Source organism: Cetorhinus maximus, chromosome 7 (genome assembly GCF_964194155.1).
Source record: "Cetorhinus maximus chromosome 7, sCetMax3.hap1.1, whole genome shotgun sequence".
NCBI classification, from domain to species: Eukaryota; Metazoa; Chordata; class Chondrichthyes; order Lamniformes; family Cetorhinidae; genus Cetorhinus; species Cetorhinus maximus.
In genome coordinates, this window is record NC_135885.1 from 44,297,373 (window position 1) to 44,323,911 (window position 26,539).

At 43.0% G+C, this 26,539-nt stretch overlaps 1 protein-coding gene across 3 annotated transcripts in view; it reads left to right on the plus strand.

Moving 5' to 3' along the window:
• atp8a2 (ATPase phospholipid transporting 8A2) overlaps window positions 1–26,539 on the plus strand; it is a 624,855-nt gene that overhangs the window by 566,567 nt on the left and 31,749 nt on the right. For all 3 annotated transcript variants that reach the window (XM_078545400.1, XM_078545401.1, XM_078545402.1), the window contains 2 exons: window positions 18,998–19,086; window positions 22,226–22,330. In XM_078545400.1, the coding sequence (XP_078401526.1) occupies window positions 18,998–19,086; window positions 22,226–22,330 (194 nt within the window). The remainder of the gene's footprint in view (window positions 1–18,997; window positions 19,087–22,225; window positions 22,331–26,539) is intronic.

Below are 26,539 nucleotides of genomic sequence, written 5' to 3' on the forward strand. Positions count from 1 at the left end.
ACTGAAACATTTTTTACAATTGTTCTTCAGTATTTTGTAACTAACATTTTTTTCAGTCAGGAACTCCAGGGACTGAAAGAAATGAACCCTTTTTAAAAATTTACAAATCAGTTTTATCTAATATGTTCCTCCCTGCTTTCCTTAAAACAGTAGTTCAGGTGCTCCAGCATTCTCCTCCTCAGCATAATGGTCATTCTTAGAAGTATGAACCTAGACAACAATGAATGCCACACTTTTGACAAAGATTGAGCATCACATCTGAGCCCAATTCTCTCCTAATATGAGGTGAATGCAGATACCTTTCCATCAAGGGACATTAGACAGTGAACAGAGATTGAACCCTGGCTTGTGTTTGTTTTACTTCCAATTGTTGGGCCACTGAAATAAATTGTAGCAACTCTGCCAATGCAGCAGCTGCGACCAGTTCAGCCTGGGGACTGAAGCTGTGTGACTCAATGTGAGACCAGGGAGAATTACTTTTTCTGATCCATGACGAGGATTCCATCTTACGTCTCCTGAACTTTTTATACTGTATTTGCAAAATTGTGGTTACTCCCCACCACCTCCCGCCCTGCTGCAGCTGAAGGTCTTAATCAGCCCAAGTGCAAATACATTAACAAGCTTGAAAACCAGTTTGTAAGATACAGCATAAATCACAAAGGGGAACTTGCAATTATGCAGCTTTTCCATTCCAAAGTGTTTCGCAGATAATTAAGTACTTTTGAAATATGGGGGGGGGGGCTAGTTTTAACCAGCAGGGGTGGATTGGTTGAGGGAAGTGGAGAGGTGAAAATTTTAAAGTTCTGAAGCCTTACCTGCCAACTTCTGGTTTTACCAGAGGTGATTAGGGGGCTGGTGACCAATCAGGGGAGTTACTGAAGTATTTTCAGGAGGTTGCATGCCTCCATTTTAACTGGACTTTTATTTTTAACTCATGGAAGCTGGGCCTCGGGAATCCTGGCAATTATAAAAAGGAAAGGATTGGATCCATGAGGGTAACTGCCCTTACTGGACTGCTTGTGAAACTGGAAGAATTCGCCTCCTTCCCAAGTCCAACAGTCTTATTCCCATGTGATCAGACCCTTGTGATTACACAGCCCCCACCTCTCCACAATATCCATACCTCCTTCCCCCATGTAATGTCAAACTTAGCTTGTATCCACTATCCAGCTGCTTTCCCTTCCTAAAAGCTGTCAGGTAAGAAACCTAGTCAAAATTTTTAGAAGACACCCTCTAGTTAATTTCTGCAGGACATTCAGACAGCAGATTTCTCTTCCAAAAACCCGATTAAATGTCAGGGTCAACCAATTTGTACACTGATAAACTGCTTTGGTGGTATTGGTTGAGGAATAACTGTTGATTGACAAACCCAATCTTCAAGCAGGTCCATGGGATGTTTTACTTCTACCTGAGAGAGCAGACAGGGTCTCGATTTAACATTCCTTTTGAAATAAGGCATCTCTGATGATGCAGCACTCCCTCGGTTACGGCACTGAATTGTCAGTCTACATTATATGGTCAGAATTCTGGTGTGGATCTAGTACCTATGACTCTGATGCAGAGCTAAATGTACTAAGAATGAGCTTAGGCTGGTAACAGATACCAGCCATGCATTAACATTACTGGCCAAGCTAAATGTTACTCCTTTCTACCCTCAAATGAGTATCATTAACTACCATTAAATAAGGCTGAGCGCTTCTGCTGGCAAATGCCAATTGATGTCACATTATTGCCTGTGATATTAGCTCCATAGCTCCACTAATAATAAAGCAAAGAATTAATTGTGCTCGATTTTTAACTTGTTCAAACAGTGTGTACCCATGGGTGCTTAAGCATTTTCAGAAAGTAAATCAACGTACATTGTCACTACTGTTGAGTCAGCTGCCACCTTTGTGCTTTTGATAGTTTTGCACATTGCTTGTTATCCATGTATGTCTCTGATAACCTGTCCCAGCCATTGTTCCAGGTTTTTGAGCCTTAAATCCCAACAGCCCATGTGGATCTTGCAACTCTGGCTAATTTTCCCTTGGACCAAATTTATAGGTCATGATATTTCATTGTTTTGAATCAGGCTTGTCCAACCTTGTTGCGTGGGGACCACATTTCAGTTTTTCTCATACTCAGTGGGGCCAATGAGCAAATGTTGGAAAGATAGGGTTTGGCACAACATTAAACATGAATTTTTTTAAAAAGCTGATGTTTGAAAAGAACAACTTTATGAACAGAAAAAAGTCTCAATAATAAATTGATAATTTACAAAACTGAGTAATAAATAAAGACTACCATTAGAGTGAGAAAGATTGAGAATGTGTCTATTCAGCTCACTCAATTACTCTCACCCAGAACTCCCATTGGTGCATGGGGGGTGAGGGTGAATGAGAACTCTGAGACTGGAGTGAGCCAGTAACACACTCACACTCCAACCCCTCTCAAATAGACACACGCACCCCTCTCTCTCTCTAACTGGCTAGAGACCCAGGCTAATGCTCTGGGGACCGGGGTTCGAACCCCACCACAGCAGGTGGTGGAATTTGAATTAAATTTTTAAAAATCTGGAATTATAAGTCTGATGATGACCATGAAACCATTGCTGATTGTTGTAAAAACCCATCTGGTTCACTAATGTCCTTTAGGGAAGGAAATCTGCCATCCCTACCTGGTCTGGCCTACATGTGACTCCAGACCCACAGCAATGTGGTTGACTCTTAAAAATGCTCCCTGAACAAGGGCAGTTAAGGTTGGGCAATAAATGCTGGCCTAGCCAGCGACACCCACATCCCATGAATGAATTTTTAAAAACACGCACACACACACACCCTCCCCCTCTCTCTCTCTCACACACAACCTCTCTGTCTCTCTCACACCCTCTCTCTCACACACACACTCACCCTCTCCCTCTCACACACACAGTCATCCTCCCCCTCTCACACACACACACACTCTCTCTCACACATTCACCTTCCCTCTCTCTATCTCTCTCACACACACACAAACATGCTGTCACGCACACAAACACACACACCTCTCACTCTGTCTCTCTCACACACCCTCTTTCTCTCTCACATATGCACACAAACTGTCACCCTCTGTCTCTCTCTCTCTCTCTCACACACACCCTATCTCTCACATGCACTCACACACTCTCTCTCACACTCACACACCTCTCTCTCTCTCACACACGCACACACACACACATCCTCTCTCACTCACAGGTGATGGCATAGTGGTATTGTCACTGGACTAGTAATCCAGAGACCCAGGGGAATGCTCTGGGGACCCAGGTTCCCCGGATCTGGAATTAAAAGTCTAATGATGACCATGAAACCATTGTTGATTGTTGTAAAAAAAAACCCATCTGGTTCACTATTGTCCTTTAGGGAAGGAAATCTGCTGTCCTTGCCTGGTCTGGCCTACATGTGACTCCAGACCCACAGCAATGTGGTTGACTCTTAAGTCACTCAGTTGTATCAAACCGCTACAAAGTCTAAAAAAAAATGAAACCAGACCACCCACCCGGTATCAACCTAGGTACCGGAAACGGCAACGGCAAACTCAGCCCTGTCGACACTGTAAAATCCTCCTTATTAGCATCTGGGGGCTAGTGCCAAAATTGGGAGAGCTGTCTCACAGACCAGTCAAGCAACAGCCTGACGTAGTCATCCTCACAGATAATGTCCCAGACACCACCATCACCATGCCTGGGTATGTTCTGTCTCACCAGCAGGATAGACCCAGCAGAGGTGGCGGCACAGTCAGGAGGGAGTTGCCCTGGAAGTCCTCAACATTGACTCCAGACATGAAATCTCATGGCATCAGCCCAAACATGGGCAAGGAAATCTCCTGCTGATAACTACATACCGCCCTCCCTCAGCTGATAAATCGATACTCCTCCATGTTGGACGCCACTTGGAGAAAGCATTGAGGGTGGCAAGGGCAAAGCATGCACTCTGGGTGGGGGACTTCAATGTCCATCACCAAGAGTGGTTCAGTAGCACCACTACTGACCGAGCTGGCCAAGTCCTAAAGGACATAGCTGCCTAGACTGGGCAGTGGGTGAGGGAACCAACATACTTGATCTCATCCTCACCAACCTGCCTGCCGCAGATGCATCTGTGCATAACAGTATTGGTAGGAGTGACCACCGCACAGTCATTGTGGAGACAAAGTCCCGCCTTCACATTGAGGATACCCTCCATCGTGTTGTGTGGCACTACCACCTTGCTAAATGAGGTAACTTTCGAGCAGATCTAGCAACTCAAGACTGGGCATCCATGACACGCTGTGGGCCATCAGCAGCAGCAGAATTGTACTTGAACACAATATGTAACCTCATGGCCTGGCATATCCCCCACTCTACCATTACCATCAAGCCAGGGGATCAACCCTGGTTCAATGAAGAGTGCTGGAGGGCATGCCAGGAGCAGCACCAGACATACCTAAAAATGAGGTGTCAACCTGGCGAAGCTACAACAAAGGACTACTTGCGGCCAAACAGCATAAGCAGCAAGTGATAGACAGAGCTAATTGATTCCACAACCAACGGATCAGATCTAAGCTCTGCAGTCATGCCACATCCAGTTGTGAATGATGGTGGACAATTAAACAACTCATTGGAGATGGAGGCTCCACTAATACCCCCATCCTCAATGATGGGGGAGCCCAGCACATCAGTGCAAAAGATAAGGCTGAAGCATTTGCAACAATCTTCTGCCAAAAGTGCCGAGTGGATGATCCACCTTGGCCTCCTCCGGAGGTCCCCAGCATCACAGATGCCAGTCTTCAGCCAATTCAGTTCACTCCACATAATACCAAGAAACGGCTGAAGGCACTGGATAGTGCAAAGGCTATTTATTCTGGCAATAGTACTAAAGACTTGTGCTCCAGAACATGCCGCGCCCCTAGCCAAACTGTTCCAGTACAGCTAAAACACTGGCATCTACCCGGCTATGTGGAAAATTGCCCAAGTATGTCCTGTACACAAAAAACAGGTCAAATCCAATCTGGCCAATTACCACCCCACCAGTCTCCTCTCAATCATCAGTAAAGTAATGGAAGAGATCATCAACAATGCTATCAAGGTCCACTTGCTTAGCAATAACCTGTTCACTGAAGCCCAGTTTGGGTTCCACCTGGGCCACTCAGCTCCTGACCTCATTACAGCCTTGGTTCAAACGTGGACAAAAGAGCTGAACTCCAGAGGTGAGGTGAGAGTGACTGCCCTTGACGTCAAGATCTCATTTGGCTGAGTGTGGCATCAAGGAGCCCTAGCAAAACTGGGGTAAATGGGAATCAGGGGGGAAAACTCCCTGCTGGTTGGAGTCATACCTAGCACAGAGGAAGATGGTTGTGGTTGTTGGAGGTCAGTCATCTCAGCTCCAGGACATCGCTGCAGGAGCTCCTCGGGGTAGTGTCCTCGGCCGAACCATCTTCAGCTGCTTCATCAATTACCTTCCTTCCATCATAAGGTCAGATATGGGGATGGTTGCTGATGATTGCACAATGTTCAGCACCATTCGCAACTCCTCAGGTACTGAAGCAGTCTATGTCTTCAAATGCAGCCAGACATGGACAATATCCAGGCTTGGGCCTGGGTAAGTAACATTTGCGCCACACAAGTGTCAGGCAATGACCATCTCCAACAAGAGTGAATCTAACCATTGCCCCTTGATGTTCAATGGCATTACCATCACTGAAACCCCCACTACCAACATCCTGGGGGTTACCATTGATCAGAAACTGAACTGGGCCAGCCATATAAATACTGTGACTACAAGAGCAGGTCAAAGGCTGGGAATCCTGTGATGAGTAACTCAGCTCTTGACTCCCCAAAGCTTATCCACCATCTACAAGGCACAAGTCAGGAGTGTGCAGCTCCCACAACACTCAAGAAGCTCTACACTATCCAGGACAAAGCAGCCTGCTTGATTGGCACCCCATCCACAAACATTCACTCCCTCCACCACCAATGCACAATAGCAGCAGTGTGTACCAACTACAAGATGCACTGCAGGAATGCACAAAGGCTGCTTAGACAACACCTTCCAAACCTAGGACCACCACCATCTAGAAGGACAAGGGCTGCAGATAGAAGGGAACACCATCACTGGAAGTTCCCCTCCAAGTTACTCACCATCCTGACTTGGAAATATATCGCCATTGCTTCACTGTCGCTGGGTCAAAATCCTGGAACTCCCTTCCTAACAGCACTGTGGGTGTACCAACAGCAAATGGAGTGCAACAGTTCAAGAAGGCAGCTCACCACCACATCCTCAAGGGCAACTAGGGATGGGCAATAAATGCTGGCCCAGCCAGCGAAGCCCACACACAAACTCTATCTATCTCTCTCTCTCCCACCCCCTCTCCCTCTCTCTCTCACACACACACACTCACACTCTCTCTCACACACATTCTTTCTCTCTCTCACACACACACTCTCTCACAGATGCACTCTTTCTCTCTCACACACACACTCTTTCTCTCTCTCACACACACACTCTCTTTCACACACACACACTCTCTCTTACACACACACACTCTCTCTTACACACACACTCCCTGCCTCTCTCATACACACACACACAGACGCGCGCTCTCTCACACTGACACACATTCTTTCTCTTTTTCTCTCTCACACACACACTACCTCTCTCACACACACACACCCGCACACAGACGCTCTCTCTCACACACGCACATGCTCTCTCACACACACACACTCTCAGACATACTCACACACACGCACACTCTCTCTTACACACGCACACACACACTTACTCTCTCACACACTCTCTCTCTCTCACTCTCACACACACACTCTCTTTCCCTCTCTCTCACACACCCACACTCTCTCTCTCCCTCACACACACATTCTTTCTCTCTCACACACACGCTCTTTCCCTCTCTCACACATATTGTGTCATACACTCTCACATGCACACATCCACACACACACTCTCTCACACGCACACTCACACTCTCTCTCACACACACACATTCTCACACACACCTCTCACACACAGACACTCTCTCTCTCACACACAGACACTCTATCTCACACTCTCACGCACTCATACAGACATGCACACTCTCTCTTACACACACGCACTCTCTTACACACATGCACTCTCATACACACTCACTCCCTCTCACACGTACACTATCTCTCACACACACACACACACTTTTTCCCTCTCTCTCACACACTTTCTCTCTCACACACATTTTCTCTCTCTCATACATACACACACACACTTTCTCTTTCACATACACACTTTCTCACACACGTTCTCTCTCACACATGCGCGCGCTCTCTCTCACTCTCACACACACTTTCTCTCTCACACACATTCTTACACATGCACTCTCTTACATACTCTCACATACACTCTCTCACACATACACACTTACTCCCTCTCACACACACACTTTCTCTCTCTCTCACACACACTCTTTCTCTCTCTCACACATTCTCAAACACACGCTCTCTCTCACGCACACACATATTCTCTCTCACACACTAATCTCTGTCTCGCACACTCATGCGCTCTCTCTCACATGCACGCGCTCTCTCTCATATGCACGCACTGTCTCACACGCACACTCTCTGTCTCTCACACACATTCCCACTCTCTGCCTCTCTCTCACACTCTCTCTCACTCACACACAGACACACACACTCTCTCTCTCTCTCTCTCTCTCTCTCACACACACACACACTCTCTCAGACACATACAGTCTCTCTCACACGCACTCTCACACCCACACACGCACTCTCTCTTACACACACACCCTTTCTCTCTCACACACACACACTCACTCTCACACACACGTGCACTCTCTCACACACATGCACACTCTCTCTCTCTTACACTCATACACATGCACTCTCTCTCTCTTAAACACGCTCACACACAGCCACACACTCTCTCTCACACACACACTTACTCCCTCTCACACACACTTCTTTCTCTCTCTCTCTCTCTCACACACACACACTCTGTCACATACACTCTCATGCGCACACACACATTCTCTCTCACACACACATTCTCTCTCACACACAATCTCTCTCTCTCTCACACTCTTTCTCTCCTCTCTCACACACACTTTCTCTCATACAGACACACACACATACACATGCACAGACTCTCTCTCTTACACACACCCTCTCACACACGTACACTATCTCTCACCCTCTCTTCCACTCACACGGACACACCCACACACCCACATTATCTCTCTCACACAGACACATCCACACACACACTCTCTCTCTCTCTCTCACGCACACACTCTCTTTCACCCACACTCTCTCTCACTCACGCACTTACTCTCTCTCACACACGCACACTCTCTCTCTCCCTCTCCCCCACTCACACAGACACCCCCATGCACACCCACGTCCACACACTGTCTCTCTATCTCTCTCTCACTCTCTCACACACACACACTCTCTCTCTCAACTCTCACACACTCTTTCTCAACTCTCTCACACACACACACTCCCTCTCTCACACACATGCTCTCTCTCACACACACACACTTTCTCACTCACACACGCACAGACTCTCTCTCTTACACACACGCACGCTCTCTCAAATACACACACATAGACACACACACGTTCTCTCACACATACGCTTTCTCTCTCTCACACACACACACGCTCTTTCTCTCACACACACACGCTCTTTCACATACACACACTCTTTCTCTCTCGCTCACATACACCCTGTCTCTCTCACACACTCACACACACACTCTCTCTCTCTCTCACACTCTCTCTCTCTCACACACTCTCTCTCTCTCCCACACACACACACGTAGCTCATCCAATCACAGGCTGGTTCCTCCCTGCATAGCTCACCAGTGGCTGCAAATCAGCAGCTAGTACATGGAGAATCCAGCCTTTGATTGGATAATCAGGGCCTCAGCATTTTTCCAAATTCTGTCCAGGATGTCTTGGAAAGTTGAATCCAACGATATGGCAGGCTGGAGGAAAGTGCCTCGGGGGTCGCACCCAGTCCATGGACCATAAATTGGACAATCCTGTTTTTAAACAATGTTTCTGTTAATGTTAATACTGTAGTATAAGGGGTTAATCCTAACTGTGTGATATGCTAATGAGACACTGTATACATCATCACAGGAAGATCTCATGATCTTCCTCTCTCTTGTCGTCCACATGGCAAGATGAAGCCACTGTGAGATGGCCTCAATAAAGTTTACATTTTCCTTACCTTAGCAGACTCTGTAAATATTCTGTTGGCACAATGAGACCAAGAATATTAAATATATTGGCAAGTTGTTGTCTCCAGAATCATAGAGTCTTTACAGCATAGAAGAAGGCCTTTTGGCCCATTGTGTCTGTGCTGACTCGCCTAAGGAACAATTCCCATACTGCCATTCCCCCGCCCTCTCCCCACATCCCTGCACATTCTTTCTTTTCAGATATTTAGAAAATGTAGAAAAATTTACAGCACAAGAGGAGGTCACTCTGCCCATTGTGTCTGTGCCAGTCAAAAGACGAGCCACCCAGTCTAATCCCATCTTCCAGCAGTTGATCCATAGCCCTAGAAGTTACGGGACTTCGGGTGCATATCCAGACACCTTTCAAATGAGTGGAGGGTTTCTGCCTCTACTACCTTTTCAGGCAGTGAGTTCCAGACCCCTAACACACTCTGGGTGAAAAAATATTTCCTCATCTGCTCTCTAATCCTTCTACTAATCACTTTAAATCTATTCCCCCTAGTCACTGACCTCTCTGCTAAAGGAAATGGGTCCTTCCCATCCACTCTATCCAGGCCCTTCATAACCTGGTACACCTCAATCTACGTTATCATTTCCTATGTTCATCAAGTATTGTTCAGGTTTTATTGATAAGTTATCACTATGGAAAAGTGTAGGTAACACACAAACTCAAGATAAATAAGACAATCTGCTTTACCTTCGCAAATAGCAGAGCTGGGGAAGATTGTGATGATGTAATGTAGTCAGCTGTACCATTTCAGTGGTAGGATGTAAATATGTCCTCCACCATTTCTCAAATGCAGGGCAGTTGATGGCACCAAGGACAGAATGCAAAATCTGTGGTTCTGTTGCACCTATGTTGGTGCCCAACTCAGCAGGGACATTAGCAAAAGACTAGCAAATAGTAAGTAACAACAACGACTTGCTTTTATTAGCATTCGTTCAGTAAAATGTCCCTAAGTACTTCACGGGAGCACAATAGCCATCATCATGTGTTCCAGGTAAAGAAATGAGGAACCCAGAGGAATGGGGAGACAATTACTTGCGAAACGCTGAAAATAGGAATAATTAGGCAAGTTAAAGGTAAGAAATTTGACGCTGCAAATCTTTAAAATCCAACTTGAAGGAAGATTGTGTCACTTATATCAGTTGGAAGGAATGCTCTACTCAATGACATTTTAGGAGAGCCTATTCCTTTATCATTCTTTTCTTTATTTGATGTATAATTGTTTTTGGACTCCTAGCTCCCGGTATGTAGCTATTCAGTGTAATTTAGATTGGTTGCTTGTGCTCTGATAATGCAGCCTACAAGCATTTCCATTTAACCATTTTAAGTAATTAGATTTCTGCAATGCAGTCAGCACTAGTTCCTTCATTGTTGTTCCAGGTTGTGCTAAATACATTTAAATCTGTTTCTGCCCAATGCTGGCAGACAAGTGCGATCCTAACAGGATACTTCACTAAAGCTAGTGTTGTCAATCAAAATGTTGCTCCTAACCAGACCGAAGATGAAAATTAAGTATTTGGAAGCCATTCTCCATTTCTGCCGGGGAAAAAGATAAAGTGCATTTAAAATATTGTATTGATCCTTTTGCTGGAGATCCTTTTAAATTAATCTAATAAGTAACTTTATGTAGTTATTTTCATAGAATAAAATATTTTAGTGGGGTAGCACAATAAAGCATCTATTTATCTTAGAATTTAATATCTTTCATCCAGTTGAAAGTCCTGGGCCTCTGTTTCTGCTATTTGATTAAATTCATTAGTTGCATCTCAGTCACTTCTCAGCACCACTGTTTCCCCAAAGCATATCACTGTCAGTCCACGTTTTAACAGGATCATTGTCTGCTGAGGGATATAAGGGTACTGCAGATTGCTCTTTGGGGCTCAAACATGTCTAAGACAGACAGCTGTGCAGTCTTGTTGAAAGATGTGTTGAAGGAGAATGTTTTGATTAACCAAATCCAAATCCCAATTTCCCACACTAAATTTCCATACCTTTTGCTCAGCATAAAAATTAAATTCAGTGATTTAGGAGAGGGTATTATCACAGTAATTCTCTTTTAGCATTTCTTGTAAAGTGTTGCAGCAAACTCCATTTTGCTTATGATTAACTGGTACAGTTTTCATTTTTATTATTGGATCTGAATGAAAGTTTTTGCTTTATTTCTGGACAGTACACTCTGTCTCACTGAAGAGTTTTCAGTAGACCTGAATATTTTTCCTTGTAACCAGAGATATATTTTAAAGCACATCTGTTGAAAGATGTGTCTCTTTTCACCATTATACTTGATTCTGGTTACTAACAAATGAGTATTTTGACTGTGGCCTTATTTGCAAAACAGTTCTTAGATTATTTTTGGTCCTAATACAGTGTGACAATTTTTCTCAAGTGATTAAGTGATCTAATCAGCAGTAATGACTCACAACAAGATTCCCCAGAACATGCTTCATGATTAGTGTGCAACTTCTTTTTCCTGGTTTTGCGCAGTTAAAAGTTCTATTGAAAAATGGAACTGCAACTAAATCAGAACAAAAAGAAGACAGTGATTATTGCTTAGAGCTTTTATCCAAATTTTACCTCAGAGTGCTTATTATTGCATAGATAGCCTTATAGAAGAACATTGAGTTAGGCAACAAGACAACTGCTTGTTAGAAAAGTGAATGTGCCGTGAGCACGATGTGTTTGTAACGAATGGCAGTTTTTACTTAGGTTACGTACAGGAATTTGCTGTGATTATGACATTTTCTCTTGTAGAAATGTGTTACTGGAGCTGCTATCTTACAATTACAAGAAACACCTTACAGATAGGAACTGCAATTAAGAACCCATTTCTTCAAATCTCCCTGAGCAGCCCAGAGTCTGTTGCGGTGAAGTCATGTCCTTCAAACCACAAGGATATAAGTTCAGCTTCCAGCTTTGATAGTTATTCGTTTTCAGTTGCCTTCACTGATGGAATGAACATCGCCAGCTTTGGGCTGAGCTGCTGAATGGAGCAGTTAGCGAAATGGATCCTTTGAAAAAGACTGATGGAATGAACCTTGCCCTATAAAAATAATAACTCCACTTGAGTGAACTTGGGAGTTAAGGGGCAACAACTGCACAAAAACTAATAGCTTGGGCCATCATGTACCTAATGTACCTATAGTTAAAAGACAAAGCCAAGTGGTAAAATCTAAAAGAAAGAGCATGGGCTTAGGTGGAGACGTTTTTTGTACTTATGCCAGGTTATGCTGAAGAGGCATGAAACAGCTGCTTTTGTACATTCTGAGACCTACTAGTCAGAGCACAGTTCCTGTCCAGAGTTTCCAGCTGAAGTCACTTGAGACACAGATACTGCCGATTGCATGTTTACTCATCTGTGAGAATGCTGACAGCAGGCATTTGTAAATTCCCACAGTTGGCCAGCATCGGACATAGAACAGATGCAGGGATTATTGGACTGATTCTGCAAGGCGTTCAGAATGAATTACAACCACAGGCACTATGTCATGGACAGAACTTTCTGAAATTCAGTTTAATTAGGAGTTGCAAGTTTCATTGGAATAATGTTGTATAAACTCACCTCAAACTAGATATTGCCATTCTCAGTATCTCGCCTTTTGTTCAGAAATCAAATGAGCAATCTAAATGGTGAAACATTGGCGAATAATAGCAGTAGGTCTATGAAGAGGGAGGTTGCTATAGCCACCAAAAAACTGTTAATAAGTGCAAATAAGTGCTATGTGGCAGACCCATGGATGATTGTTTTAAAGCTCAAGAATGCTATGGCTACATGTAACATTCCTACTATTATTTTGCCTCAAACCAGTTATCTAATTGAGAATTAAACCTGGACTGACTGTTCTTGTACTAAGCGATCCACAGACAGAGCATAATCCTATCTATGCAGCTAGAGGATGGAGTTGCTGGATCATATGAACATTCAGCACCAATCGCTTGTCAAGAGGTTTTGGTTACAAAGTAGCTTGCTTTTAAAGAATTACCCAGTTCTTTAAATTGAGTATCTTTGGTTGCTTTACCAATACTGATGAGGCAATATCAAGGAATTATGACCCATACTTGGCTGTTTTTGAATTTGATCATGACTTGATAAAGCTTCTCAGTTGGAAGGAAAACCCCTGATTGACTGTTGCATGCATCAGTACTCTACATTATGGATTAATACTTAGTATAGTTATTTATTCTAGTTACAGTTGCTGTAAATGTGTGTATTGAGGAGAGGGTAATAGCATACCACAGCGATTCATAATGTATCATTTGCAGCGGGGTAGGGGGGGGTGGCACTTGAGCATCTGAGAAACATTTTAATCATGAACTGCACATTTTTGAAACCTATTATAAAGGGTTCGCTAAGGTATCCCAGACATTATTTTACTTCCTGGTGCTCTGTCAAAGATTTAGTGGACAGACAGTATTAACAGGTTAATTTACATCCCAACCCAGATAAGTCAGTTATACCAACAGGTTGCATGAAGAATGCATTTACAGGTTGATATCACATAGTTTTATAAGCTGTATGCTTTTAGTGCTGGAGTATATCCATCATATATTTTTCAGAGGACTACTACCTTTCTCTTCAGAATTGAAGAACAAATTAAGCCTCCATTATGTATGGTGTTATGCTTAGGTCCATGGACCAGGAATGTCCCAGATCCAATTCAGGTTTATGCTGACTTAAATATGGAAAAAAATCTTTTGCATAAGAATGAAGACGGAACTTGATTGCAGCAACCTCCCTTAGTCAAGGTAGCCCGTTGTTAATCTAGATTCATGGGTGGAGTATGGTCATTTTGGAACACTGGAGGACCACTAATGCCTGAGGAACTGTACCAGCATGAGTTGCCATTTTCATGTAAACAATGGTATCATGCAATGAGAATTTGTTGACCATTTTTCTACAGAAAGGATTTGGAAAACATTTACTTTTCACTGTTGAGGTTTCAAGGCACTGTATTTTCACACAAGTTAGGATACTCAGCATAGATTGACTGAGAATGGCCTACCATTTGGGTTATTTGGATTATGGGTTGGGGGGGGGCATCAAAAACATAGACTGACACACACAGAGGGCAACATTTAATGCAGACGGCAAGGGTCAGAAGGTGATGGTGAGCAGCCTTCTTGAATCGCTGCAGTCTGTGTTGTAGAAGCACCCACAGTGCTGTTAGGAAGGGAGTTCCAGGATTTTGACTCACTCACTCTCACACATTCTCTCACACACGCATGAACGCACGCAGGCACACACATTCACTCTCTCACTCCCACATACATACGCACACACACATACACACACACACACACACACACACACACACACACACTGAATCTCTCACACATGACAGCCAACTTCTTCCCAACCCTCTCCTTTGGTCCTGGGTTCTGCAGTGCTTCACTCCCTGGCATCGCAGCCAGCGTGTCTTCTCTGAGGCCCCAGCAGCCTCTCTTTCCTGAGGACCCCGGCAAGCTGATCCACCAACGGGCCCTGGTCTGCCGTTGGGCTCCAGCACTCTGGCCCTCACCCCCACCCCCCAAGACCCCAGCACCCGGCACTATGGTTCCACTGCCTCCCCGAGGACCCCGGTAGCCTCGTCCACCACTAGGCCCCGGCATTCTAGCTTCCCCTGCCCCCCTGTCCCTCATAATTACCTATCTGACCAGTATTTTGAAAGCTGGCTCCAGGGACAAGCCGTATGGACTGCCAATCTGTGGTGAAGGGAGTGAATTGTTTGTTGTGAGGGGCGGGGTGCCAATCAAGCGGACTGCTTTGTCCTGGATGGTGTCTAGCTTCTTGAGTGTTGTTGAAGCTGCACTCATCCAGGCAAGTGGAGAGTTTTCCATTACACCCTTGACTTGTGCCTTGTAGATGGTGGATAGGCTTTGTGGAGTCAAGAGGTGAGTTACTCGCCTCAAAATTCACAGCCTCTGACCTTCTGTTATAGAGACAGTTCAGTTTTTGGTCCATGGTAACCCCCAGGATATAGATGGTGGGGTTTTTGGTTATGGTGCCATTGAACATCAAGGGGTGATGGTGCCATTGAACATCAAGGGGTGATGGTTAGATTCTCTCTTGCCGGTGATAGTCATTGCCTGGGAGCGGTGTGGCGTGAATGTTACTTGCCACTTATCAGCCCAAGCCAGAATGTTGTCTGGGTGTTGCTGCATATTTTCTCACTATTTCTTGCTCACTGTTTCTGAATAATCCTGGAATGCAAAGGTAGCTCCCAGCTTCTTTTCTGTACTGCAAACCATCTTCTTAAACTCCTCTCCCCATCTCCTTCACGCTCACCTCCAACAATAAGTGCAAGCAGCTCTTGGACTTCTTTATAATTATGATTAAGACCATCCAATCAGCTGTCTCTGCCTCTCCCTTTGCTTTGTCCAGCAGGTAAAATTTCCTCTAACAGTTTTCCCTGCTCAAGCCCTGAACTCTTTCTCCAGTGTCTCCCCCACATTCCCTCTCCGAGTTCATCTTGTCCGTAAAATCCTCCACCTGCTCCATCAATCCTACTTCTGCTCACCTGACCACCCAGCTTCCTTTTCTGGTCCCCATGTTAGTTGTTATTTCTCTCTCTCTTCAAGTACTGTGCCTCCCTAATTCCATAGTCCTTATAAACTATCACCTCATCTCCAACCTCCTTTTTCTCTCCAAAGTCCTTGAACATGTTGCCTCCTCTCAAATTTGTGCCCATCTTTCCATGAACTCCATGTTTGAATCCCTCCAATCCAGTTTCTGCCCCTGCCACATTGCAGAAACAGCTCTTATCAAAGTCCCAAAGACATCCTATGTGACTGTGACAAGGGTAAGCTATCCTGCTCAGCTGTTTTGATCTTCCTGCATGGTTGACCTCACTCTTCCAACACCACCTCCATCATTTAGCTGAGTGGGTCTGCACTCACCTGGTTCTATTCTTACTTATCTAGTCAAAGCTAGAGTATCACCTACAATGGATTCTCTTCCCCACTCCAGCACTATTACTTTTGGTGTTACCCAAGGATCTATCACTGTCCCCTCCTATTTCTCACCTACATGCTGTCCCTCAGCAACATCATCCAAAACAGAGTTAGTTTCCACATATATGCTGACAACACCCAGCATCACCATCACCTCTCTCGACTCTTCCACTGTTGCAAAATTATCAGACTACTTATCTGACATCCAGTACTGGAATGAGCAGAAAGTTTCTTCAGTTAAATTTGGGGAAAATTAAAGATATTGTCTTCAGTCCCCACTACAAACTCCATTTCCAAGCTACTGACTCCATCCCTCTCCCTGGCAACTGTCTGAGGCTGAATCAGTGTGTTCGCAATCTTGGTGTTATATTTAAACCCACGGTGAGCTTCTCACCATGTTTCCATGCCATTATTAAGACCATCTGATTCCGTCTCTGCCTCAGCCCATCTGCTGCTGAAACCTGCATCCATACCTTTGTTACCTTGGGACTTGATTATTTCAATGCACTCCTGGCCTACCTCCCACATTCTACCCTGCTTAAACTTGAGCTCATCCAAAACTCTTCTGCCTCTGTCCTTGCTTGCATCAAGTCCCATTCACCCATCACCCCAATGTTTGCTGTCCTACACTGACTCCCAGTTAAAGCAACATCTTGATTTTAAAATTCTAATCCTTGTTCTCAAATTCCTCCATGGCCTCACTCTCCCTATCTCTATAATCTCCTCCAGCCCCATAGCCCTCTGAGATACCTGAGCTCATCTAGTTCTGGCCTATTGAGCAGCCCTGATTTTAATTGCTTCGCTATTGGTGACCATGAACTGCCTAGGCCTCAAGCTCTGGAATTTCCTCTTTAGATACCCTGCCTCTACCTGTTTTTCCTCATTTAAAAGGCACCTTAACATTAACCTCTTGGCCAAGCTTTTAGCCATCTGCCCTAATATTACCTTTTGTGGCTCAATGTCAGACTTTGCCTTATAACATTCCTGTACAGTACCTTGGGATGTTTTATCATGTTGAAGATAAGTACAACTTGTTGTAGTGTTGCAAGTCTTATCGCTTACAGGCCAGAGAGATAATTCAAATGTAAATAATGTTGTTTGATTGGTTCTGTTTGTATAATGTTAAAAGTTCCTTTTGAAATTTGACTGGTGGGGTATTCAAGTCCCAAAGTTCTAAGAACACATTTCAGGGATATTAAAAAAAAGTAATTTTTGTTCAAATAAAGCTCTTCTTAAAGAGCCAGTTTGAAACTCCTGAAAGAGAAAACAATTTGTTTGAAGAAACAGTTTAGATTGATCAGGCTCCCATGTTGGAAGAAATTCTAAGAAAATAATCTATCATTAAAAAAATTATTTACAAGAGTCAGCTTACATCTTAAAATTACTATCTCTTCATTATTATATCCACTTTGGTGGAAGAATGTTTAATATAAATATATGTAGTAACTATGTAAATAACTGCTACTTGTTTCTTCATCTTCTATTTAATTGCTAATATCTTTATCTGCAAAGAAAGTCTGATGTGATGTGTTGCTGCTTTCAAAGGCTGACACAGATATTTTGGAGTCAATAAGATAAGTCCCCTTTGCTAAGAGCAATTACCAGATGAGGTTAGCTGTTTTCCTCAGGTACTGAAAGCTTACCTAAATCTCAAGGCAAGGAAATGCTTTCTTGAAATTAAACAGAGATTGGGCTCACCCATTAAAGTGATGCAGGATACAAGAGCTCAAATAATCTTAATATAAGGTTAGAAAAGATCAAGAAAATAACAATCATGCTGCGAGACACTGAACATTTATAAATCAAGAATCGCGTCTTTTCTCAGTTAAGGCATTGGATCTACTTGTCTTGCTCTCCACCCTTTAAATATTTTCTTTCGATGTGCTCAATTTTATGTGATCACAGGCAGAGTGTTTCCAGATATTTGCAGCTAGACGTTACAACCACTGTTGATCTTTCTTTCCCTTGCTGGACATCCACATTTGTTCTTTTCACAGAGGTCACTGGATTTGATTTATGGGGATATCCACTGACATTTTGAAGTGAATTAGAGCATTATCATTGTAGCCTTAACTTTGTTCAGCTAATTTAACATACACCAGTGACTGAACCTAGGCCCTTCATAGGCTGTATAGATGAGCACCGCACTAGGCAGTGCACTTACTTACCTGTGCCTGAAATAAAAGATTACCTTGTTATTATAAGGGGTTGTGTAATTTCAAACTGCAGCTTAATCTGTTGCATCTGAAATTATTGCACAGCCAACAATAACTTCAGTGAACTGTTCAGAACAGGATGTTCCCGGATCTTAACCTGCTTGAATTTTATAGCCTAGTAACAATCTCAAATAAAGAGTCAAGGGCTTTGATAAGTCACTGTAAAATGTGCCACTGGTGGCTTTATTGTAAGTTGGTCCATATATTTTCAAAGGTCTTGTCTCCAAGTCTGAGGTATGGAACAGCATAAAACAAATCTGTCACACATGTTATCATTCAAAGGTTTATCACCTTAAAACTGACAAATGAGCTTTTAAAACACCTGCCCATCAGTATGGTGTGAAATAGTTAAAGCTGCTTTGGACTAAATTAGGGTAAGTGATCTTTCCACCCAATTTAGACCGTGAAAGAATACTTTTTAGTGAGATAGAGAGCAGTTGAACTGCTGCACACATCAGCTTCACCTTCTGTAATCTGTTCCATTAACTCTCACATATCTTCCCCACACACACACACTCTGATACTCTGCTTCTGCAATGTATGGTGAATATTTCATATTTTATTCTGTCTCTTTCAGGCTGGGATGATGGTGAAATGTGCGACATTCTGGCTTGGACTACTTGTGGTGCCCGTTGCATGCCTGCTAAAAGATGTAGTTTGGAGGGCGTAAGTATTACTGAACTGCAACAGCAACAACTTACATTTATGTAGCTTTTTTAACATAGTGAAATGTTCTAAGATGTTTCACAGGAATGTTATCAAAAAAATGTGACACTTGCCCACAGGAGATATTAGGAGAGGTAGCCAAAAATTTGGTCAGAAAGGTAGGTTTTAAGGAGTATCTTAAAGAAGGAGAGAGAGAGGCAGAGAGATTTAGGGAGGAAATTCCAGAGCTTAGGGCCTAAGCAACTGAAGGCTCGCAAAATGAAGGCACTGAATGATAAAAATCAGGGATATGCAAAAGGCCAGAACTGGAGGAGCACAGAGATTGCAGAGGGTTGTAGGAATTGTAGAGGTAAAAAAGAGAGAAGCAATGGAGAGATTTTTGAAAACAAGGATGAGAAAGTTAAAATTGAACTAAATAAAGATTTGACTGAGACATGAAGCTGCTCTGGAAAGTCACTATTATTGCTGAAAAAAGAGTCATGTTGCCAAAGCTTTTTGTCTTGCAAGAATACCAAATTTCAAATGATCACAACAATGTATACCACATGAGTGTTAATAGCTACACTAACAACCAATTTAAGATAATCAATCGAACTGACAACATGGCTCATTTATGCTTGCTAGAATCAACATATGTTCACACACAGGGACCTGTTCTCTGCAAACAAAAGAAATATGTACCTTTTTTGCATTATCCGGAAGCATGGAGAGTCTATAGTTCCCCATTTCTTTCTCCATGGTAACACCTTGACCAATCAGAATTGATTTGCCAACCAATCCAACTTGATTTGCCAACCAATCAGCACCTCTTTTCCCCTGGGTATAGATTGTTGTGATCATTTGATATTTGGCATTCTTGCAGTTGTCCTGATGAGCACAAGATGAAAAGCTTTGGCAACATGTCAAATAGATATGTCAACAGAAATATTCAAGTTCCAAAGCGAAAGCCGCTATTGTCATTCATCTCATTGCAGATTTTGGGACCATACTGTGTATAATTTGGCTGTCGCATTTTCCTGCACTGCAACATTGACTGTACATTAAAAATTACTTAACTGACTGCTAAGCATTTTGGGTCATTTTGAGATCATGAGTAGCGCTATATAAAGACAAGTTATTTTCTAACCTTTTTTTTGTCTTTTTCTTGCTCTTTCTCTTTCCTGTTGTGCAAAATTAGTCACCTTAGCCATGGCTAATCATCAGATCTGGCTGAACCATGTCATTCTCTACGGAACTTTTTATTTTTTGCCAAAACCACCTTGATACCCTCAGATCCTTCCTTCTTTACTCTTTGAGCTTTTCCCATGTTATATGGGGTCACCACAATGCTGGTTGATCACCCTTCATATCAATTGTTGGTTTTTTTGGACTTGGCAGGTGGTTTTACAGCTGGATGCCATTCCTGCCGCTAACCCTCCCCATTTATTCAGGCTGGTTTGCCTGCACCAGTGCCGGATTCACTTGATACCCTGGGATAAACCTCGAAAATCAGGAAAAATTCTGATTTATTTTTGCCACTACCTAGCATTGATTTTTTTTCACCCCCAAGATGAAGGGACAATTTTAACCAAAACCACAGGATTGGATAGGGCACCAGTTTTTTCAAATTTACTCACCACTGACTTCATTGCAGAATAAAATGATGGCCAATGACATAGAAGCCTTGCCAATCGTAATAGGGGGGCATAATTTCAATAAAAGAATGGGGGTGCCCACCTGCCAGCCAGCAGGAAAGAGCAAAGGTTTGTGGCAGGAGTCTTCAACTGGGGTCCAGTGGAAATTGTTCCTGACAGTTAGTGGGACACTGGCTATGATCAGGGGGAGAGGGGAAACACTGGCTGTGATTGGAGAGGAAAGGGGGAATGCTGGCTGTGATCAAGAGAGGGGAAACATTTACTGTGATGAAGGGAGAGGGTAAACACTGGCCGTGATTGGGGGGAGAGGGAAAACACTGGCCGTGATTGGGGGGAGAGGGAAAACACTGGCCGTGATTGGGGGAGAGGGGAAACACTGACTGATCGAGGGGGGATAGGGGAAACACTGGCTGTGATCGAGGGAGAGGGGAAATGCTGGCTGTGATTGAGGGAGGGAGAGTGGAAACACTAGCAGTAATCGGGGAGAGGGCAAACAGGCTGTGATTGGAGGAGGGAGAGGGTGAAACACTGGCTGCGATCGTGGAAGAGGAGAAATGCTGGCTGTGATTGAGGGAGGGAGAGTGGAAACACTGGCTATGATCAGGGGGAGAGGGGAAACACTGGCCATGATTGGGGGTGAGATAGGAGAAACACTGGTTGTGATCGGGGTGGGGGAGGGGGAATCACTGGCCATGATTGGGGGAGGAAGAGAGGAAACACTGGCCGTGATCGGGGGAGGGAGATGGGAATCACTGGCCATGATCGGGGGAGGGAGAGGAGAAACTGGCTGCGATCAAGGGAGAGGGAAGCACTAGCTGAGATTGAGGGAGGGAGAGGGGAAGCATTTGTCGTGATTTGGGGGAGAGGGGAAACACTGGCCGTGATCGAGAGAGGGAGAAGGGAAGTACTAGCCATGATTAGGGGGAGAGGGGAAACACTAGCCATGATCCCTGGGTGGTGGTGGGTGGTGCTTTCACGGGGATATCTGCCCATGGGAGGGAAGGATTTGGCTAGGGAAATTGAGAAGCCCCTGTGCAAGGAAGGCTCCGCGCTTCTTTGTGAGGACCAGTGAAACCCTTTTGCATCTCCCCTCTGCCACACCGTGGCCCATAATAGAACGTGAAAAATGAATTCTCCTCTGAACCGGATTCAGCTCTCAGCAGGTTTTGCCTGACTGGGAAGCCGATACTGTCATTCCCCCACCTTCCCCCACACCTCTCCTTTTCTCTCCATCTCCACCTCCCCCAATCCTACCAGACTCAGCTATTCAGTATAAGCAAATGAAGTTTCATGTTGATAGGAATGTTATTCCAATCAAGTTGGTGATTTGGGATTTTTTTCACTATATCTAACTTCATTTGACAATCTGCTTCATGTACACAACTTCCTGGCAACCTGTTCTAGTTGAGCTGTACATGTTTTCTCTCAACACTTAATATTTAATCTGTTTTCTACCTGCTTGTTTTGTGAAATATTGAATTCCTGAAAATTATGTGCTCCCCCAGAGGCTGGCATTCTTACCGTAAAACTTTGCTGGAGGAGGTTCAGGAACTAGAAGCCCGATCTCAAGATCCATCAAAGGCAGTATTGCGTGGTATCAGTACAAAGAGGTAGGACAAGTATAACGACAGTGATACAGACACTCTGAATAAGCAGGCCAGCAGTTCTGAATGAAAGGTTTGTTGAAAGGAAGAAAGCAGGGCTTGTGCTTAAACTGTCCTGTCATGGCACAGGGTTATCTATTCTTGGGTGGTATAAAAACAGAAAATGCTGGAAATACACAGCAGGTCAAGCAGCATCTGTGGAGAGAGAAACTGGAGTTAACATTTTACGTTGATGACCTTTCATCAGAACTGGTATTCTCGGTTGATGCTGTTTTAGGAGAGTTGGGGAATTCTAATCCATGGACACAATTTTCCTCATTCTTTCCCCTGCTCTCCCAACCCATCCCAAAAATGTGCAAAAGCATTTATGAGCAAAGTTAAGAGAGGAATAATTCTGAGAGCATGTCATTATACACATTTTGATCTGTTCGGCATAGAAACTTACCTTGGGACATTCTTTACCTTAGGTTTGCCTACTCTATTCAGGTTACCAAACCAGTTGTTGTATTGTGTTTTGCATCCATTCGATAAAATATTATTTCCCCCTGCACTAAATTGTTAAAAAACTGCTCTGCATTTGTGCTGTGAATGCAATTCCAGACTCCTCTCCTCATGTTTTTGTTACAACATTTCACTATTAATCATTTTACTACTCTTTACAGTGACGTTTATACATTGCAGGGTTTTTTTTATTGCTTTGCTCAGACTTGGTGTATGGTGCTTCTAAATTTACATTGTTGTTGCCTGTGTCTCTATATGTATACATGTTTGCACGTAAATCTATATTTATGTGGGTGCATAATTTAAAATAGGAACGTTGTATTTCGAATCGTGGACAGTGCATTTGAAACAATGTTCCAGGAATATTGCATCGAACTTGAGTCAGGCCACTGGGTAGTAGAGTGGTAGAACACAGGGTTTATGCCTGTAATGTCCAGTTGTGTGCCATGTGCCGAATTCCTGGCTAGCAACTTTCCCACAAACATGGGGAGAAAATCAGAGAGGCAATCTCTCTGCTGCACTTCTTAGCAAATGCAACAAAAATGGTTAAGGAGAAAAGTAAGAATAAAATGAATCATGCCTCAGAAGCTATATTAAAAATCATTTGAAAGAAAAAAAATTCTTCCTCCATCTTGGATCCTTTGAACAGTTCTAAGACAGGAATTTCTAGCTTGTGGTACCCAATTTTTAATCCCATCACCCTTACTAGTTTTTGCAGAAATTAATAATGAAAGTTCTTGCTTTAAAATTCAAAAATATCTCTTTGATAAAATGCTTTAATAATTCTGCTTTAAATACCAGGATATTTGACAGAAAGATCAGTGATACCATGTTTGGCACACAAGTATGACTGGCTTCATAACACTGTACCAGCAGGTCATGTAGGACTGCCTTCAAAGTCTGATAAATGTATTGCATTGCATGTTGTAGTTGTGTATCTGTTTCTTTTAATTGTTGCAGTTCCAAAATGTTGAAAGCCAAAAGTACCAGCAACTATATAACATAGATTGGAACACTGGAGTAGGGGTAGGCCATTCAGCCCATCAAGTTGCTCCACCATTCAGTATGATCATGGCTGATCATCCATTTCAATGCCTTTTTCCCACACTATCCCCATATCCCTTTACGTCATTAGTATTTAGAAACCTAGGAATCTCTACTTTGAATATATTCAACGACTGAACTTCCACAGCCCTCTGGGGTAGGGAATTCCAAAGATTCATAACTCTCTGAAAAAAAAATTCTCCTCCCCTCGGTCCTAAGTCACTTCCCCCTTATTTTGAAATGGGGTCCCCTGGTTCTAGACTCCCCTGGTTCTAGACTAGTCTGATCTTATTTGGTAATACAGAACTTGAGTATTGCTGAAAAAAGAGACTTTTTTTGTTGAAGCATTTCATCTTGTGCTCGCCAGAACAATTCACAAGAAAATGCCAATGTCAGGGGAAATAATTTCTTGCGAATGGCCCTGATGAAGCTTCAGCAAAAAAAAGTCTCTTTTTTTCAGCAATATACTTATCTTATTTTGTGAATAGTCTTAACTATTTAACAAACAGTGACTGACTTCTCATTTTAATTGACTGAAATCTTAACCAGCACAGCAGAAGTTTTTAAAAGTAGAGTTTGCAAAAATTAAATTCTGTGTTAGTCAATCTGTGACGTTTTCAATTCCACAGCAATTGAACAAGTTTAGATATGAAATAGTTTTCTACTTATTGCTCTTGTGAATTGATGTAGGTTTGTAAGAGAGCCTTTAATATGAACTAAATAAAGTTTAATTGCAGCCTTTAACTTTCTTGAAAGAGTGTAAAGGAAGTGACTACGCTAATGATACAGTTGTGATTTAATTGAGTTCTATCAGGTGTTTTTTGACTGGCCATCATGAAATTGACTGCTTAACATGATTTAATCCAGTCACCATGGGAACAATCAGACCAAGTAACTGAGTACCGATAGGCACAACGGTTAATCACAGGTGTACACTATGTATATGGGTTATAAAGGAATGAAAATATGCAAGAACCTTAGATAAGATTAAAAAGGAAATAATGTAGATCTGATTGCAGGTGTAAGTTCCAACTCCATGAGAGACCTAATGTGGTTATTATTGAAATGCTGTACATAGTTTGACCATTGTTTGAAACAGTGAAGGCAAGAACATAACTTATGTTGTAAAACTACTGACAAATCCTTTTTTGCTATAAAAAGAAATTAGCACTGCATGCTACAAACGTATAATTGTCCACTAAAATGTACTGGCATAGAAACTCAGCACTGCTATACTGTGGCAAAGTGTAAATATTTTTGGATGTGAAAGTGGCTAGACTCAAAATGTTTGCTACATTAAAGTATTTGATTTTCTGGTATACTGTTGAGAAGTTGAAAGTGAGTTAGAGTTTGCTGTGCTTTATTACCTCTGATTGTAGTTAATGTCCCTCTGGAGAGAATTACAGGTGACTAGAGCAGACAAAACCTTGCTCATCGATATCAGGGAGTTTTCGATTGAGGACCGTTAGAGGTTAAGCTTTTCCAAACTGCTCCTTGTAACTGAATGGTAGTAGCCAGTTCACAGTTTCTCACAATGAATGAGAACTTTATGAAGGAAACACTTAAAGTGCCTGTTTATTTCCTTTCATTCATTGGTGGTATTGAAGCTCCTGAGCTCTGTAAGTGCTATTTTGTTGGAAAGCATTTTAAAGTTTAATTTCCAAAAAATACTCCAAGAATTGTTTGAAGCCTGTTCAAAATACAATTGTAGTCAAGTTTTTCCTGGGCCTATTTTAATCTTCTGTAGCCTTTTATGTTCAGCTCATTAGGGATCGCTTGTTGGTATCCTATTTTTATGCAAGCTGTTTGAAAATTGTAGCAGATGAACTTTCATTTATTTGCAGTTGGGACCTTAATTGTTTTAAAATAATACAGTTAGCAATAGTTTTAGAATGCAGATTAAGTGAACTGTAATCTTGATTCTTTGTCAGCTATATTTGACATGCTGATCAGCTTCTTTAGGATTCGCCTAGAGTTCTAGCTAAAATTCCTTTTCAGTTTTTTTGACTCGTCCATCATTAGTTGGAAGTGGAGTTGAATTTTCATTAGGTGTATAGTGGTAAGATCATAAGTTACTGTGGATGAATTTCCAACCCTCCAACCAGTGGAAACAGGCAATAGCACCTCCGAAATAATGGGCAATGACCTACCCCTTTGTCACTATTTCTCGTGGCTACCACTGGGTAGCCAGAGCAATCTCCTGAGTCAGGCAGTAGGCAGTTCAAATGGTAATTGGAAACATATGACATGCATAGAACCTGAATTGCCACTTTTGGACTGAAGTGAACGGAGTGTGTATTGTGCACTTTCCGACCAATAGCAGCTATTGGCCCAGCAAAGAGTAACCGAGATAAGTCCCTTTTCATGTTTATTGGGCAGGGAGGAGAAGAGTGTTCCCCCAGGCTCCACAAAACAAGCCTGGTCCTAAGCCATTCCAGCTTCTCCAGGAGTTGCCCATTCTCACTCACCTCAGCACAAACGCTCCCTATCACCATTGTACAGACCTACGTTTTTCCACCTAGAGGTTGTCTGTTGTCTTGAGATGTTCCATATCCAAATTCAACCTGGCAACCCAATGCTAAGGAGGCCCATCACACACACTGTCTGTAAACTGCCAGCTCATTCTGCCAGTCAGCTGCCCAAAGTCTACTTGGGGGAGGGGGTCAAACC